The sequence below is a fragment of the Mytilus trossulus genome, chromosome 10, assembly GCF_036588685.1.
Source record: "Mytilus trossulus isolate FHL-02 chromosome 10, PNRI_Mtr1.1.1.hap1, whole genome shotgun sequence".
Lineage (NCBI taxonomy): Eukaryota > Metazoa > Mollusca > Bivalvia > Mytilida > Mytilidae > Mytilus > Mytilus trossulus.
This window is the reverse complement of record NC_086382.1, coordinates 33,988,530-34,007,018: the sequence shown is the minus strand read 5'-3', so window position 1 is coordinate 34,007,018 and position 18,489 is coordinate 33,988,530. Positions and strand designations below refer to the sequence as shown.

General features: G+C 32.9%; 1 protein-coding gene across 1 annotated transcript; it reads left to right on the top strand.

Moving 5' to 3' along the window:
- The first annotated feature begins 12,673 nt into the window (after positions 1–12,673).
- Positions 12,674–15,437, top strand: LOC134687247 (dynein light chain Tctex-type 5-B-like). Its single transcript, XM_063547386.1, has 2 exons — positions 12,674–12,815; positions 13,539–15,437. Exons 1-2 carry the CDS (start codon positions 12,720–12,722, stop codon positions 14,133–14,135), a joined length of 693 nt encoding a protein of 230 aa, XP_063403456.1. The 5' UTR covers positions 12,674–12,719; the 3' UTR covers positions 14,136–15,437.
- Positions 15,438–18,489: the final 3,052 nt, after the last annotated feature.

Sequence of the window (18,489 nt, the reverse complement as noted above, 5' to 3'; positions counted from 1 at the left end):
TTACGTAGTCTTTGATAGATTTGGAACCCCTCACTTCGGTTCCCTAAGTTATGTTGGGTGAAACATATCAATCAAATATTTTGATAATAACTGCTTGTTTGTCTTTTGTTACTCGTGTAAGTCGTGTTGTAAATTATATCGAATTTTTCATGTCTATTTTTTACTGACAAGTATGTATACATCAAATATATCAGTACATAGCTTTGGATCAATACTATCATTTAATGATAGACAATTAATAAGGAGAATTCAGCATAAAAAATATTCAATCTTAACACTTTACAGCAACTATAAAATATACATGCCCAAAGCCAGGAACCGTTTAAATATATAGTGCATATTACACGTATTTTATGTTTTTTAGCCCAAAAAATGTTACCAAAATTTTTCGACTTCTCTTCACCCCCCTTTCCAAAATCCTGGATCCGCCCCTGGCTATATATATGAAAAAAAGTAAAATCACAAAAATACGGACCTCTGAGGAATATTCAATGATCGGAAAGTCCCTAAGCACATGGCATAATCCAATGACAAAACACATCAAACGAATGGACAACAACTGTCATATTCTTTACTTGGTACAGGCTTTTTGTGTGATAGTCAATACCCCCAGTGTTTAAAAATAGTGAAAGAAGATCATTTAGAAAGCAGGCCTAGAAATTTGAAATTAAAAACAATGAAATGTTATATATACATGCTGACAAAAAAACACAGAAATCATTTAAACTTGTTATTTATATGGTCAAACTGAAACAGGGTATTAAACAAGACTTTTATGCAATTTGGACATGATTTCACTATGAAAAAATATCCAACAAAGGTCAAATTAGAATATCTTTTCACTCAAGGGACACTTTTTCACAGTAGTGGACAATATTTCATAATAAAATTCTGTCATGGACAAAATTTCACAGGTCATATTCATGAATATCTGTCCATGGGACATCATTTCATGAGGGACACTATCTAATCCTACAAATTGGCTACAATATCACCCTAATGAATGAGCAAAAGGCAGCCAGTAAATAAATTATGGACACACTTCCAAATCAAACTTGAGGAGAGCATTGGAAATAATGCACCGAAAAAGACAGCTAGGAAAAAGTATGGTAGTCCCTGGATCACATCTGAAATCAAGCGTCTCATACGAAAAAGAGACAGATGGTTCAAAAGAATGAAGAAATCTGGTAATAAAGGAGATAGAGACAAATTCAAAGAACTTAAACGTCGTACACAGAGAGAAATTAGGAAAGCTTACTAGAATAACATCGAAAGTATAGTTTCACCACCAGACCTAATTAAACCTCAAGAAATACCAAACTGTATGAAAGGGTTCTGGACCTATAAAACTGACACAAAAGTTCAGATGGGAGTATAAAATACCACCTTTAAAATTAAATAGAACTTTACATTCAGAGCCAACAGATAAAGCAGACATACTCAATGGCCAATTCCAGAAAGCCTTTTCAGACAAAACCACCATAACTGAAAAAGAATTTAAAGAACAGTGAAAGAAAAGTTAAAGAAAGCCTGGAAAATTTGAACCGGCAAATCTTGGACAATATTCAAATGAGCGACGCCGAGCAAAGTGGCGTTGATTTCTGGATATGCAAATCTTAGACATCAATATAACAGAAAATGGTGTGTACAAAATACTTAAAAGCAAAATCACAAAAATACTGAACTTAGAGGAAAATCAATTCGGAAAGTCCATAATCACATGGCAAAATAAAATAACAAAACGCATCAAAAACGAATGAACTAACCTTAACCCAAATAAGGCAGCCGGGCCAGACAATATATAACACCAAGAGTCTTAAAGGAACTTGCAGCACATATAGCACCAATCCTGACAATAATATTCCGCTGCTCATATCAGACAAGCGAAGTACCTAGTATTTGGAAATCTGCAAACGTCTGCCCAGTGTATAAGAAAGGGAAAAATACGATCCAATAAATTATAGGCCAGTCTTTCTCACTTGCATATTGCATGTAAACTAATGGAGCACATCGTAACTAGCCATATCATGTCTCATGCAGATACACACATCATGTATCCACTTCAACATGGGTTCCAAAGGGGTTATTTTGCGAATCACAATTGATTGAATTTATTGATGATGTAACAAGAAACTTGGATCTGAGCAAACACACTGATTGTCTCATAATGGACTTCTGCAAGGCATTTGATAAGGTTAGTCATAGCCTTCTCATTCACAAACTGAAGCATTATGGGATAACCGGTAAAACAACTTAGTGGATAGACAACTTCATCAGACAGTCATAGAATACAGTCAGTAGTTGTAGTGGGTTAAACATCGACCTCCATTCCTGTAGAGTCCGTCGTACCACAAGGATTCGTCCTGGGACCTAGCCTATTTTTGTTTTATATAAACGACATGCCCCAGTGAATTCAATTAACCGCACGACTGTTTACTGATGACACTATTGCTTATCTCACAATCTCATCTATATAATGCAGATGCCGCAAACTTACAAAAAGACCTTGACCAACTTGCTGTATGGGAAACAACATGGCTTATGAAGTTCCATCAAGACAAATGTAATGTAATCACCATCTCCAAGAAGCGAACTCCAACCAAGTATAATTACACATTTCATGGCCATAACCTTGAACATGTAACATCAGCTAAATACTAGTACCTGGGATGCACTATTTCATCAGATCTTAAATGGGAAAAACATATAAGCTCCATCTGCTCCAAAGCTAACAACACCATTAGCTTCTTAAAAAGGAATGTTGACATCTCAACACAAGGCAATTAAAGAAAAAGCATATATGTCCCTTGTTAGGCCTACTTTAGAATATGCTAGTGCAGTATGGGACCCATACCAACAAAACGACATCCACAGATTGGACATGGTGCAAGCTATGTTACTGACAGATAAATCATACTACAACACCTCTGTTAGTAGCATGCTTGGTCATCTTGAATGGCCCACCCTACAAGAACGAAGGAAACATAGCCGCTTAATAATGATGTATAAGCTACAGAACAAGTTAACTTTGTTATGGTCGATACATCTACTAAGCTTATATCGAATGAACGCCCTTCCAGAAATAACAACGAAAAGGCGCTAAGAATACCATCATGTAAAACAACTGTACGGAAGGAGTCGTTCTATCCAAGAACGATCAGAGAGTGGAACACCTTGCCCAACTCTACTGTCTCCGCCCCGAGTCCTGAATCTTTCAAGGCTCAACTTCGTCATTAGATTTAAATGACATGTTTTTAATTGCACCTGTATGTTTGTAATAAATTGCACCCATTCTTTTTGTTTATTACATTTCAAAATTATTGTATGCGCTCACTCCTAAATGTGGCAGAATAGTCAACCAGTTGACGGTGGCTGCTTACCGGAAGAAGAAGAAGAATACAGTATTATTCAAGCAATGATTTTAACATGTTTAAAAACATTAAACTCCTTGGTCTATTTTTTTTCTTTTCTTTATAAATTCTTGCGCAGTTGCGTTTCCTGGTCCCACGTCGGACAGTCTATCCATGCATGGGTATTACATCTATGGACTATCATACCGTCTTAATCCAATCTTTTATTATCCAGAGTCACTTATATATTTCATTCTTTTTTTTTATTTTTTATTTTTTTATTTCTCTGGGTCCTTAACCAGGACTTTATATCTATGTTTCTGGCATTTCCAAATATATGGAAGATTATACGGAAATATATGAACTTGAATAAACAGTAACCTCAATCCGACATGTTAGTAAAAAAAGAGTATGAAGTTTTATGAATTTTGCAGCTTTTAAAATAACATTATCATATATTTTTGACATAAAAATATAATTGTTGTAGTGTAAGAATTTTTTTCCCGTTTATAATGTTTGTTCCAAACAACCAAATTGGTTTCCCCACTGTCATTAGAAAATTTCCTACACGTTAGATAACGGTATGATATGATAAAAGTTCCTATTGCAACTGTACTATGGAACAAATGTTCTGGGTGCCACATGTGGAACAGGATCTGCTTACCCTCCCGAAGCACCTGAGATCACCCCTAGTTTTTGGTTGTGTTCGTATTACTTATTCTTAAGTTTTCTATGTTGTGTCATGTGAACTATTGTTTGTCTGTTTGTCTTTGTCATTTTAAGCCATGGTGTTGTCAGTTTATTTTCGATTGATGCATTTGAATTTCCCTCTGGTATATTTCGTCCCTCCTTATGTTAACACACCAGCACTATACATAATTCTCTATTCTGAAACAGTAAAATGTATAGGAATGCAAAAGGGGCAGAGTGATGTTTATGGAATATACAGCAAAAGATACGGAATAAAGGCCTTATTAAAGATAAAGAATATTTATATATAGAGGAAAACGAACCCCAAAAACAAAAATATGAGAAAACAGTGGTGCTGAAATATCATAAGTAAAGAATAAAGAATAACGGTCAAATAGAGAAAGAAAATATAACATTGGTCTAAACGTGTAAGATCTCATCCAGATCTTCTCATAGTTCAAAGTAAAGTATGACTATATAAGGCCTTTTATAACTGTCGAAGGCTGTGCATTGACCTATGGTTGTTAATGTCTGTGTCCTTTGGTATCTTGTAAAGAGTTGTTCATTGACAAGCATACCATATCTTCTTTTGCATAATTATACATCTTGTTTAATGCAAATCTGCTATTAACACCATTTTCAAAGTACGTTTATATTTGAAAAGCCTTAATCTATATACAGACATGTATGAATTGTTTGAATTATGCAGTTCATGGAACGTTATAAATTATGTACTGTGGTGTTCTTTTACCGATTTTTAAATTTTATACAAAATGCGTCTTGTTAAGTTATATCATCTTTTCAAATGTAGACATTGAATTTATATGTATATGAATAGTGGTATGCATTTTAAAGAATTAGTTTACTGACTTTTAAATTAATTTTCTTCAATTTAAAAGCATTCTTATGTTTATTAAGGAGAAAATTTGAAACCTGTTGAGAAATAACACTATTATTTTTAAATGTTTATTAATTCGCCATATTAGATCCGGATTATGAACCGTGCAATAATGCATTAGTTAAAACTACTTAATATCTGTATTAATAGCAATATATCATTATAACTAATACCAGCAGGTAGAAGGTAAGTCAATATTTATTTTAAATCATCTTTATTCATAAATTTTGAAGATCTATTATTTTTTTTAAAATATGTTTCACATATATACATTTACAAATCAGCTAGATATATATTTTCATATATGTGCAAGGGCCCTTGATTGAAACTTATTCTTATTCTTATTATTACTTTTATTCTTATTCTTATTCTCATACAACTGGGATGATTGAGAACACACCAGAATAACAGTTAAGATTTAGAAAATAAGGTGTGTCAGGACGATTCTTTCGATATAACTTGAAAATGGGTGATTACATTTAAGCAATAACGAGTGCTTACAACACCAACAACCTTGTGAGCATCAGAATTATAAGGCACGAAAGAAAACGATGATAGAAATACGAAAACCGCCCCCCCTTTCTGAGGAAAAATGTTTGATTAAATAGAGAATCACTGAAACATGACAGCCCTTTCTGAGGAAAAATGTTTGATTAAATAGAGAATCACTGAAACATGACAGCCCTTTCTGAGGAAAAATGTTTGATTAAATAGAGAATCACTGAAACATGACAGCCCTTTCTGAGGAAAAATGTTTGATTAAATAGAGAATCACTGAAACATGACAGGTGCGGGCCCCCTCTAAGGAAATCAGTGGGCCCCACTAATGAAAACTTCTGGATCCGCCAATAGCTAGTGATACATTTGTTAAAATTGTGTATCTTTGTTTCGAATAAATGTGTAAATCAAGAACTGTGTCTTATCTCGAACTTTTTGGATCAGTTTTTGATTCGCACGTTATTTTTTCAACCTTTTTAACTACTCGATCATAAATGAGCAGTACTGTGTCATATCATGAATTTGTCTTACTATGCAAATCCTTGGTCATATTAAACTAATTATTACTCTATCGAAATAATTCAATTTGCAGTAATTGTCCGTCAATACATTTTTAAACGTGAGATGAATCCCTTTTAAGCGTTTAATTAAATTGTATCAAGTATCAAAATTAGTATTGTCATAATGTCAAATTATTTCATTTCTTTATCATGTATTTATGTAAGAATTAAATTTTATTGCAGACATCATGTCTTTTATTCGCCATCCTTTATTTTCTTAAGTTTCTAATGTGAATTTTATTTTTGTTTGATAGTCATCTTAAAAGTTCATTCATTTTGCTAAAAGCTTTTATTTGAACATACAAAAAGGTATCACATTGCCGACAAGAATATCGAACGTTCACGCAGTAGTTCTCAACTCAATCTAGCAACATATATATATGATCGCTGCGTTAAAGACCCATTGGTGACCTTCGGATGTTATCTGGTCTTTTGTCCGGTTGTTCACCACAGGCACTTGTCTCAGAAAAAAATATCCTATATACCTTATTATGTGTTATAATAAGGTATATAGGATTTTTTTTTCTGAGACAAGTGCCTGTGTTGTTCACAGATTCCCTATTTCCGTTCTCAATATCATAACATACATTGTGCATCTTTTCTTTTTGCTTGCTTAGTATCTTCCATTTGTAATTAAACAGAGGTATAAACAATACACTTTACACCAGCCAATTGATCAGTCTAAACAAATATTCGGGGTACAAATTTTGACTTATATTGAGGAAAGAATATATGCATAAAATTTCCCACCAACCCTTTAATCTCACTTGCGTGCAAATCATGCAGCTTTATTATTAGAAATTTCCATTATAAATGCAACCAAAACCCATTATCATAGTGGGTCTCATTGGGGTCTAGGCGTGACGCGGGATTGCCGTTTTTTTGTAAGCGTGACACGTGAAAGTCAAATTTTGTGGCGTGAAAACGGGAAATGAGGTCTTGCGGGACCCGGGAAATGAAAAAAAAATGAGAATTGCTTACGTACATAGTGTAAGCGGGATACAGGAATCTGACAAAACAGTAAGCGGGATCCGGGATCGGAACCCCCAATGAGACCCCCATCATACTTTTTACCAGCTTGACTCAAACTGCAAAATTTAACTCGACTTAAAACTATCTTATACAGATATTTGCATACTTTTTTTTATTACCGTAAGTATATCATGTATATATATCATAATAGTTTTTGAACTTGTCGGTATAATGTTATGAAATAGTTAATCTGTGGGTTCGTAATTGAAAAACAAATGATTTGTTAGTACATTAATGTACACAATTGGAATAACAAGTAAAAATGAAAAGAGATTTGACTACACTTTTAATACTATTTATCAACATACTAATACTATAATCCTCCTTAAAACATACCTTTAACATAGATACATTAATTTTATTAAAAAAAAATACAATACAAGGAAATCTATTTCGAAACGCTAAGAATAGTTTTATGATTGTAAATACATTTTGAGCATTTTAAATGAAGAATATTATAATTAATAAATAGATTCAAAATTAAGACGATTAACGAATAAGGCGCCATGAGAGATTTGCACACAGAAGAAAATGAACTAATCTCAGTCTGACAATAATTTTAGACATATATTATTATCTTAAAAGCCCCAGTCACACTGTCACGTTTCAAGAGCTACGTTTTACTACGTTTTGAAAGCTAAACGGGAATATCTATACGTAACGAAGTGTATCGAAACGTAGTGATCCTTTGTTCGAAACGAGACCTGCCCCGTATGTTTTAAAAATTCAACAACAAACGTAGCAAAATTGAAACAAAATAGAAACCTAATAAATACGTATCAAAGCTAAAGCGTAACGTAACAAAACGTGCTTACTACGTATCGAAATGTATCAATGTGTGCTGGAAACATGTACTTCACGTACTAAATAAAGGCAACAGTAGTATACCGCTGTTCAAAACTCATAAATCCATGGACAAAAAACAAAATCGGGGTAACAAACTAAAACCGAGGGAAACGCATTAAATATAAGAGGAGAACAACGACACAACACCGAAACGCAACACACACAGAAACGGACCAAGCATCAGACAAAATACCACTAATACGTAGCAAAACGTGATAAGAATGTAGCACAAACCTAGTAAATCATAGCTTTCAAAACAACGGGACATTTTTTTTCAAAACGTATTTGAAACGTAGCATTTTAAAACGGAATAAAACGTGACAGTGTGACTGGGACTTTAGTTATAGAAGCTACGTTTGCAACTAGAAAGTAAACAAATCTGTTTACAAAGCAGGTCTTATTCAATTGCAACTGAATTTGAACTTTATAATATATTTTTATTCTTATTTTTCTTGATTTTATTTGTATTATCAAATGCTTAAACATGACTTGACAAAAAAAAAATCAAAAAAAAAATGAAAAAAAATGTGATATACTACATGTCAATCCAGAACTTAGGTACATACTGACTTACTCAGGTGTGTAGATAATTGCCCAATTTGGCCGTTCGAATTTCACATTATCACACCTAATAATATTGTATAATATAACAATATACTATTGGTTGGTTTATACATGTAGCATTGAAACACCTGGATTAACAAAATCCTGTGAAGACTTTTTAATACATTAAAATCCCCTTTTAGAGTTCAATGGGATAAATAATAAACTTCTACGTAACGTACGTCTTGATATTTCACTCCGAAGAAAATCATTAATTATAATTAAAGGCGATTTAACACACAAGGTAGGACGTTTTAGCTATCTTTCTGAATATCCTCCAGTTGTAACTAATATCTTCTATTTTGACTGCAGTAACTTGTTTAAACAATTACAATAATATTATTGCGCTGTACGTACTGACACTGAAATAATGTTTATTGTGGTTTGTATATAAGAGAAAGAATTATAATTATATTTTTATATTAATATTTTTACAGTATAGGAAATTGGTCATAAGCCTTGATATACGAAGAATCGCAGTAAAATTTATCAAATTTTAAGGATACAAAGGATATATTTCTTGGCAATATGCAGCCTTTTATGAAAAATCAATTTCTTAACAATTATTTGACCAGTATTAGTTTGTTTTTATGATACATTTTATATGTAAAGTTGCATGATATATAATATATTTCGTATGTCGACATGCGAAAACGTGGCCAAGTATAAAAAGGGCACAAAACAGGAGATATACTCGACATTCGGAATAAGTCTGTATGGCAATTGTTGGATAATATCAAGTCAGTTAAAAACCTTCAGATATTTCCTTCTACTTCTTGGATATTAGGATAGTAATCATATACACATGATATATAAATGCTCTTACCTCGGAGTCTCGATGGCAGACCAAATATCAATCTCGGGCGATTCCTTTCGCAAACTCATCTTTTTAATTTATCATCAATGTGTTGTCGTTGCGTTATTACATACTATGTACTACATTTTTTGTACAATTTGCTACTAGTTTTGAACCAATTACATGAATAGACACCCATTGGTTATTTAAGAGCTGACATGAAAATGTATTTTGGTTTTATTTGTCGTTTGTTTGGTGTCTTATTATCCTTCACCTCCTGTTTCAAGTGCATGTAAATTCGTATCGACCAGAGCCCTTGAATTTTAAAATAGCATAATTTTTAAACACTTGGGCCGATCTATAATTGTTAGTTTATATCTCATTTTGTATTTTAATTCTAAAATGATAGACGAATAGATTAACTGTTTTGACGAAATTGTTTTAAACGACTATTTACCGGCGGCTAATAATTTCATAACTATTTACTGAATATGATATATTTACTGGAAGCAGACATTTTCTGGTAAAGAACATACTTCTTACCGGTTAATATCGTTTCAAAAGCATGTACCGTTGATAATAGTCCTTTTTTACGAGAAATACTGGAGACAAAGGTAACATTTTCCGATACTTGCTGTATACTATACGCTTATTAACTGACTATTCGGACAATAGAGTGGAGAGTTATCTCATTGGCAATCATACCATAAGTTCTTATTTTTATAACAGCATGTTTATAGTTCCCTTCCGACAACTATTTATAAGGGCTTCGCACCGGGAAATAGTTGGTGTATATATTTCTAGGACAATAAACTTGCTTAAAGGCTTTCTTCTAGAAATAAGTACATACTTTTATTAGAGACCGTGATATAAACTATAAGTCTGTTCTATACCAAGACATCTTAAGTACTAATCCAATAATCTTAAGTCAACTGTTGTTTTCGTTTTAAATATTTATGGTTTAAACGACCTTCATTTAGCTCAAATACTACTATACACCTCTTTTGTGATTGAATGACTCTAGTTCGAATGTCCAGCTGTTTAACTAAATAATCTTATTCACAAATTGAAGAAAATATTTTTTTTACAAATAGAAGTCTATTTAGCAGGATCATTAGTCACAAGTTCAATATATCTACCAATTCCCGTTGAAGTAGAAAAAAAAAATGTGCGGAAAGAAACATGACATAATTGTCTGAATCGAGAACACGGGACAAAAATATAGAGACAAGACTATGAAAGGCTTTGAAAGTATAACGTAAATACGCAACATGTAGAATATTTATGCGCATTCATCTTGTTTCTAATTCATTTATGCTATAAGAAAAACAAGATATGGTAAGATTAAAATTGCCAATGAAACCACTTTCCATCTTAAAATGAACGGCTCAGGATTAGAACAAATATTTTTCATGAATTTACGTGAATTTTAAATCTTCCAAAGTATACATTCAGTAAGTGTTATGTATCGCCACAGTTGTTAACAAGTTAAACCCTACATTATTGATAGGACTTATTGTTTGTTAAACGAAAAAAGGAAAAATATTGAATATTCCAATGTTGCCTATGCTAGTTAATTTAACTAGGATGCTGCGTCCTGTTACGTCAGTCTCCTCGGGAGTTATGCATGTATAGTGATCGGTTAATATCTATTAAGTTAATACAGTTATATTTTCAAAATTCAAAAATGGTAGTTCCAATTTACTGTGTGTTTGATTCTCATCCTATCAATGTTTCAATATTGAAGATCATTTATACATCTGACGAGTTAAGCCTTTTTCAACGGATTTCTATATTTTTCTTCTGATGTTGTACTGATACATCACTGCCACAAGTAGGGGGAGGGTTGGCGCGCCTTCAAACTAGTTTAACCAATCCACATTCTATATGTGCCTGTCGTAAATCAGTGGTTGTCGTTTGTTGCCAAATTTGTTTTAGTCCTTTTTTTTTATACATAAATCAGGCCGTTAGTTTTTCTCTTTTGATTATCATTTTTACATTTGTCATTTCGGGGTCTTTTATAGCTGAATCTGTGGTATGAGTTTTGTTCATTAGTGATGGTTGTACGGTAATCTATAATTGTTAATTTCTTTGTCATTTGTTCTCTTGTGGGGATTTGTCTCTTTGGCAATCATATCACATATTCTTTTTTTTTATACCGTATACTGAAACTTTTTTTTATCATGACATTATACATACTTATAAAATTGAGAATGGAAATGTGGAATGTGTCAAAGAGACAACAACCCGACCATAGAGCAGACAACAGCCGAAGGCCACCAATGGGTCTACAATATATTTCCAAAATCTAAAGAATGCAAATTTTACGCAGGGCTATATGCTGCTTTTATTGCAATTTTTATACAAAATGCATATTTCACATGTTCTTTAAAAAAGCTGTATCGGGCATATTTTCAAAACGATGCAATTTCTATTTGGTGAAAAACTTAAATCGTTTCATGTGACGGGTAACAACTTAAACAGTTTTTGTATTCAAAATGTGTACGATTGATAAATAGTCTTATAATGAGCAACATAGCTGGTACCAGATGTGAAGAAAGACTAGCTGCGGAACCTTAGGTCTTAAGTCCTTATGTATTTTTTTTAATATTTGCGGACCAGTAGTCAACTTAAGGCACACATAAGTACACATACAGGAAATAAACAACTTGGCTGTGATTTATGTGGTAAACGGTTTAGTTATCTTAGTAGTTTGCAGCCTCACGTAAGAACACATACAGGTGATAAACCTAATAACTGTGATGTATGCGGTAAAGCGTTTAATCAGCTTGTTAATATACAGAGTCACATGATACACCTTATATCTGTGATGTATGTGGTCCGCAAATAGTAAAAAAATAACACAAAGACCTAAGAGTTACGGTTCCGCATCTAAAGAAAGACCTGCGTTCCCTTCTGGATCACTTATAATCATCTGATTATACGGACAGACTTTAATATGACATCATCAAATTTTCATTAACACGAGGAACATGACGGATCGACACACGATTAACATATTCTTCTCACACTTGTGGGCACCCAATACCATGCATCCCAATTTTTTGTGGTATTTATTTATAGTTCAGTCTTTAGTTTTGTATGAAGAGGTTGCCGGCTGACTTGTTAATATTTTTTGAAATTTGTAGTGTTTTGCAATGTTATAGACCTACGTGTATTGAATGTTGCAGTTGTATTCTTCGCCTCTTGCCCTCTTTCAGTGTCGAATCAAAGAGAGCATGGACTTCCAGGAAGACGATCAATACATTTGAATGGGGACATATGGGGACATTTCTCCTTAATCATGGGTTGGGAAACCCTTATTAGAAATAAGTGGATCCGTCCCTGTCTTTTTATTATCATGAAACGACTTAGATTCCGGTACTAGTTTGGTTAAAGCTGTATTACGAACAGGTTATCACGCATCGGATTATTTCACAGAAATAATGCATCTACTGGGACCATTACACTTCTTTATTTTTCCTTTCAGGCAGCAGATAATATCCTCACCAGAGACAATGTCGACATCTGTTGCCATAAAGGTAAGTATATATCAGACGGGGAACATTTTTCTTTTTATGGTAGCACATTTTGTTCCCATGGGAGCATATGTTTTACGATGGAGCATATTTTGCTTTATTTTTTTTTCGCTCCCAGATAGATTTAAATTTATTGAAAATACAGGATTCATTTTAAATTATTGCAGTACGAAGCTGATTCAGACAGCTATAGGCATATAATACATTTTAGAAGATTAAATAGGGGCTTATTTTTCTTTAACCATAGTGACTTTTATACAACAACAAAAAACCAAACACGATGGATAACTCTTATTGAACAAGTTATTGCTCTTTAACTTCATACTTTATTTGGCCTTTTTAACCTTTTTTTATTCGAGCGTCACTGATGAGTCTTTTGTAGACGAAATGCGCGTCTTGCACTCTTACTGAATTTCAATCCAGGTATCTATGATGAGTTTAATTGAGGAGTATTATAGTTCCTTATTTGATTTTTGATGCGCATCTAACCAGCTGTTCGTTTACAACATTTGAATACATACAAAATTGATCAAAGTTCTAAATATTGCCTGCTTTGAACAATGTTCTTTGCAAGGAAACGAAAGTCGAGTATTGGATAAAGAAAAAGTATTGAGTGTATGTGCTGTGTGGGAGGATATTCATAAATATGTAAATGTTTCCCTTTGTTATTGAATCGCCTATGATATTGCGATATACATTTCGTATAATCTCTCTCGTCTTTTGAAGGTTAATGCTGCAAGCCCCTCAGAGAAAAAAACTGACGGGGAAGTATTTGGAACATGGAAGAGACGTCCGTCAATTATATCAGATTCCAATACAGACGAAGAAAAACCAAATCCCGCATCTTTGCTCAAAAGAAGATCAACATTTAAGGGTATAGCAACTGGTTTGTTAAGCATGCGTAGAATGACCAAAGGACGAATTAGCATTTCAACAGCACCAGAAGAAGTTAAGCCTAAAATACGATTGGAAAACACTTACAAGACAGACCCCGATGAAGGAAAGGAGTTCAGAGCCATGAAAGTCGAAGATGTTGTGAGCAGTATTTTGGAAAAAGAACTTTGTAATGAAAATTATGAAAAAGATCGGTGTAAAAATCTAGCATGTGACCTTTCTGTAATGATTAAGAACAGAGTGAAAAAGATGGGGTTTCCACGATACAGAATAATCTGTAATGTAATCATTGGACAGAGTCTAGAGCAAGGCGTCGAAATGGCAAGCCAGTGTATTTGGTCGCCTTCTACTGATAACTTTTCTTGCTCCTCATACCGAAATGGATCATTGTTCGCTGTTGCTACAGTGCACGCTGTTTATTATGAGTAATCAAAACATTTCATTGACACGTGATTACATAACATCCTCCAGCTAGCACACAAAAGGTCCTGTTTCGTTTACAGCCAATTACATTGAGTGTGTAGATAAATGTAATATCTTTTGTAACCTCGCTTGCTAGCTGAACCGTGAATCATTATTAGATTAGTCAAACTAATCTCCTCTAAGAGTAGACTAGTCCGACAGCTTACCAATCTATCCGTCTGTAAGACCACTTCGAAAGGAGGATAGTACACCTTACCTAATAATGACTTCTCGGTTCAGCTAGCAAACAAGCTTATCAAAGATATTAGATATACATACACACTCAATGCGTCGGCTGTAAATCTATGAAAATCATTTATCAGATTAATTGATCATCACATTACGATAGTGTTGGTATAAATTAGAATACATTCATCATAGATTTTAAAATTTGTAAGCAAAAGGACAATTTAAAACGTTTTGTGTGAATAAGGATCATCCTGATATCTGAGATGCTTTTTCGTCGGAAGGTATTGTTCAGAATTTGTTTGAAAACTCTGAGTACCATTGAATACCCCTCCTGTTACAGTGATTTAATTACACCATGCAGTCAGAGGTTAAAATTTAAAGCTTTATTGTTCAGAATTTGTTTTAAAACTCTTGAGTACTGTTGAATGCCCCTCCTGTTACAGTGATTCATTACAATTTGCAGTCAGAGGTTAAGATTTAAAGAATTTTACACCTCGAAACTATCTATATATATTTTAAATTTAAGCACTTTCAAAACGACATCCTTTAAGATTTTCGTGCCTGGCTTGATTGATTGTAAAAAAACCTATTATAGTTTAAGACGGAAATATATGAGTGCAGTTTCATATTATAGTTTTCGTAGAACTTTTAAATCAGTCGGCAGTTTTACTCGATAATTATATAAATGACTACAGATATAGTGATCATTATGGATCAAATTTCATATTTGTATTTAAAATGATATTTCTCAGTATTTACACGGCATATTTACTCGTAACATATTTTATAATTACGATAAAAAAAATATTATGAAACATTGATAAATGATTTTTTGTCAGATCTGTAAAACATTTTTAATAAAATATGTGTTTATATAAGATATATAGCATACTTTTTGAGGTGTGAAACACTTTCGACAAATAACACTACGGTAAAAAAAATAAACGAAAGTTTAAAACATGGTCCCAGAAATACATGTGGGGTATATCTATCATTATTATTACATTTGTAAATAATATCTTGTAGTAAATGTTTTAGAACCAATTGACCGTTATTAATATTTAATAAAATTGAAAAATATCTTTACTTTATTTTTAGTTCACCTGGCCCGAAGGGCCAAGTGAGCTTTTCCAATCACGTCCGTCGTCCGTAAACTTTTACAAAAATCTTCTCCTCTGAATCTACTTGGTCAAATTTAACTAAACTTGGTCACAACCGCCATTGGGATATCTAGTTTAAAAAAATGTCCGGTGACCCGGCCAACGAAGCAATATGGAATATAGGAATAAAATGTAGATTTTGGCAAATATCTCTGAAACCAAAGCATTTAAAGCAAATCTGACATGATGTAAAATTGTTTATCAGGTCAAGATCTATCAGCCCTGAAATTTTCAGATGAATTGGACAACCTGTTGTTGGGTTGCTACTCCTGACTTGTTAATTTTAAGGAAATTTTGCCGTTTTTGGTTATGACCTTGACTATAGTTATAGATAAAAATAAACCGTTAACAAAAATAATGTTCAGTAAAGTAAGATCTATAAATAAGCCAACATGATCAAATGGTCAGTTGACCGCTTAAGGAGTAATTGCCCTTTATACTAAGTTTTAACAATTTTTGGTGATTTTTTGTAATATTTCCAAAATTTTCTTCTTTGAAACTTTACTTCTGTACGTCTATTGGTTATGTAACTAGCTTACATTCTGAGTAGACTTCCATAGGAGTACAGTTATCATGCTATTTCAAGAAAATACTGGTAAAAAAATCAACTGCTTGCACGCACACATAGTGAAGAGATTACAGTACTGTCCAATACCATCATGTTTATAATAGACTGATCTAATTTGTTGCTAGTCTACCAGTAAAAGCTCGCATACTCCAGCGACAAATATACTTCATGCATATTTAGGACGATAATTTTCATGATTTTTTAAGTAAGAAATTAAACAAAATTGAACCCCGTGTAGATGTTAATTCATCAAATTAGAATCTTAAAAACATATATTTAGTAACGTTGCAATATATGAAAAAAAAACCACTAATGTACAGTAGCTGTCGTTTGTTTATGTAATGTATACGTGTTTCTCGTTTTTTTAATTTAGATTAGACCGATGGTTTCCCCGTTTGAAAGGTTTTACACTAGGTATTTTGTGGCCCTTTGAAGCTTGTTGTTCATTGTAGAACAAGGCTTCGTGTTGAAGGCCGTACTTTGACCTATAATGGGATTACTTTTACAGATTGTTATTTGGATGGAGAGTTGTCTCATTGGCACTCATACCACATCTTCCTACATATCTAAGTATTTATATATAGTTATCTCCCTTACTACGCATCATGTACAGAAAGTTTACAATGGCAAAAAATGTCTAATGAGTTTGACAAACATGTTTACCAAGAAATCTAAAAAAAATATATTGTAGTACAATCATCGATAAGAAAAATAGACAACATTTGAATACATTTGAGAAACAACACTATATTTTATAATACATTCACGGTAACACTGTCAACGCATTTTTGTTCCATCTAACAGAAGTTCCAATGGAACCATTGTTATAAACAATGTCACGATATCTGTTCCTGTTGGAACAAATACCAGTATTCTTTACCATTTATTCCGTTATGACCATTTACTGTACTATTTATTCCAGTGGAACACACAAAATAACAACCAGAGGGTAAGTAAGCGTCGCCTGATATACATATACATAGGTCAACGATCATGCAAAACTAGACTCGAAACGGGAATAATGATAAGGAATTCAACAGTTTAACGAATATTTTGAGCAGCAACAAGAAGCGGTTGTAATGCGTTTCGTTCGATAGGTCTTGTTTATATATATATTCATAATCGAGACATAAATTCGTAAATATCTTACCAACATTATATATAAATAATTCAGCCATATCTAGTGCACAATGATATATCCCAAACTGGAAAGGTAATCAGAGCTTTGCATGAGGGGTATATAGTCCTGAATGAAAAAAATTATAACTGTTAGATTTTAAAATATTTTTGCTAGGAAATTAGTTTGGTCAAAATGCGCATCTGATGCCGAAAAAATTATATCGTTAATGTTATTGAATTCTTTTATTTGTAATTTTATTTGGAGACGATCGATTTACGGAATGCCTCGTCCAATAAAATTTACAGAATTTACAGAATTTAAGTAACTTAGAACTATGCTCTTTTCTACTATCTAGTCGGGTTGCTTTCTCTTTGAAATATTCACCGCTTCCATAGTCTCTTCTAATGTAATTATATGATATTACAATATTATGCTTTTTTCTTTTTCAATGTGTAAATGTTTGTTTGAAACAAAACTTATTATCTCAAAATAGACGTCAAGTGACAAATATAGCATACGGATTTAGGACGACCACATTCAGGGTAATGTACAGAAAAGACTTATTATGTAGCTTTCTCAAGTAGCAAGTTTTTTTAAATGTTCGTTTTGACATAACCGGAGATAGAAAATACGACCTTTGCAATCGACAAGAATATATTGCCACTTCAAGTAATGAAAAACGTACAACAAATTATCTATACTATTAAACGAGAAGACCTCATTTTGGGTGTCGCTTCTCTTCTTTCCAGAGTAAATTAATCAACACGCCTCTGTGTCCTATAGGTACAGTGCATAGTGCCATTTGTCATCCATTCATATGATTATTCAGATTGAGTTATTTTTGGAGAAAAACGAGAAAAAGGCATCCGGATATTGTCCCGTCATTGGACGAAATTAAAAGTAAGATTAGACTTCCGGTTTGCGTTTTTCTGTATTTTTGAACATACATCATATACAAAGAATAAAGAGTATTTTCAGAATTCTATCTGCTATCATTTTCAAGTTTTTTTTAACATACATCATATACAAAGAATAAAGAGTATTTTCAGAATTCTATCTGCTATCACTTTCAAGTTTACTATCCACGGCAGTCATAGAGTTTATTAAATAGAGAGGGTCTGTATACTATATCAATGACCACTATGGATCGATTAGTAAACTTAGAATTGAAAGTAAATGCACTATATTTATATAGTAATGAATGTTCATAATATACAGATAAACGCTAAAAATATTCATGTGAACTTTTGATACCTTTTCTGAAATTCTCTAAAAATCTTTTAC

Coding starts and splice junctions, on each gene's coding strand:
- LOC134687247 (XM_063547386.1), top strand. CDS start 12,720: ATGCATCTACTGGGACCATTACACTTCTTTATTTTTCCTTTCAGGCAG. Junction 12,816..13,538: donor CGACATCTGTTGCCATAAAG/GTAAGTATATAT, acceptor CGTCTTTTGAAG/GTTAATGCTGCAAGCCCCTC.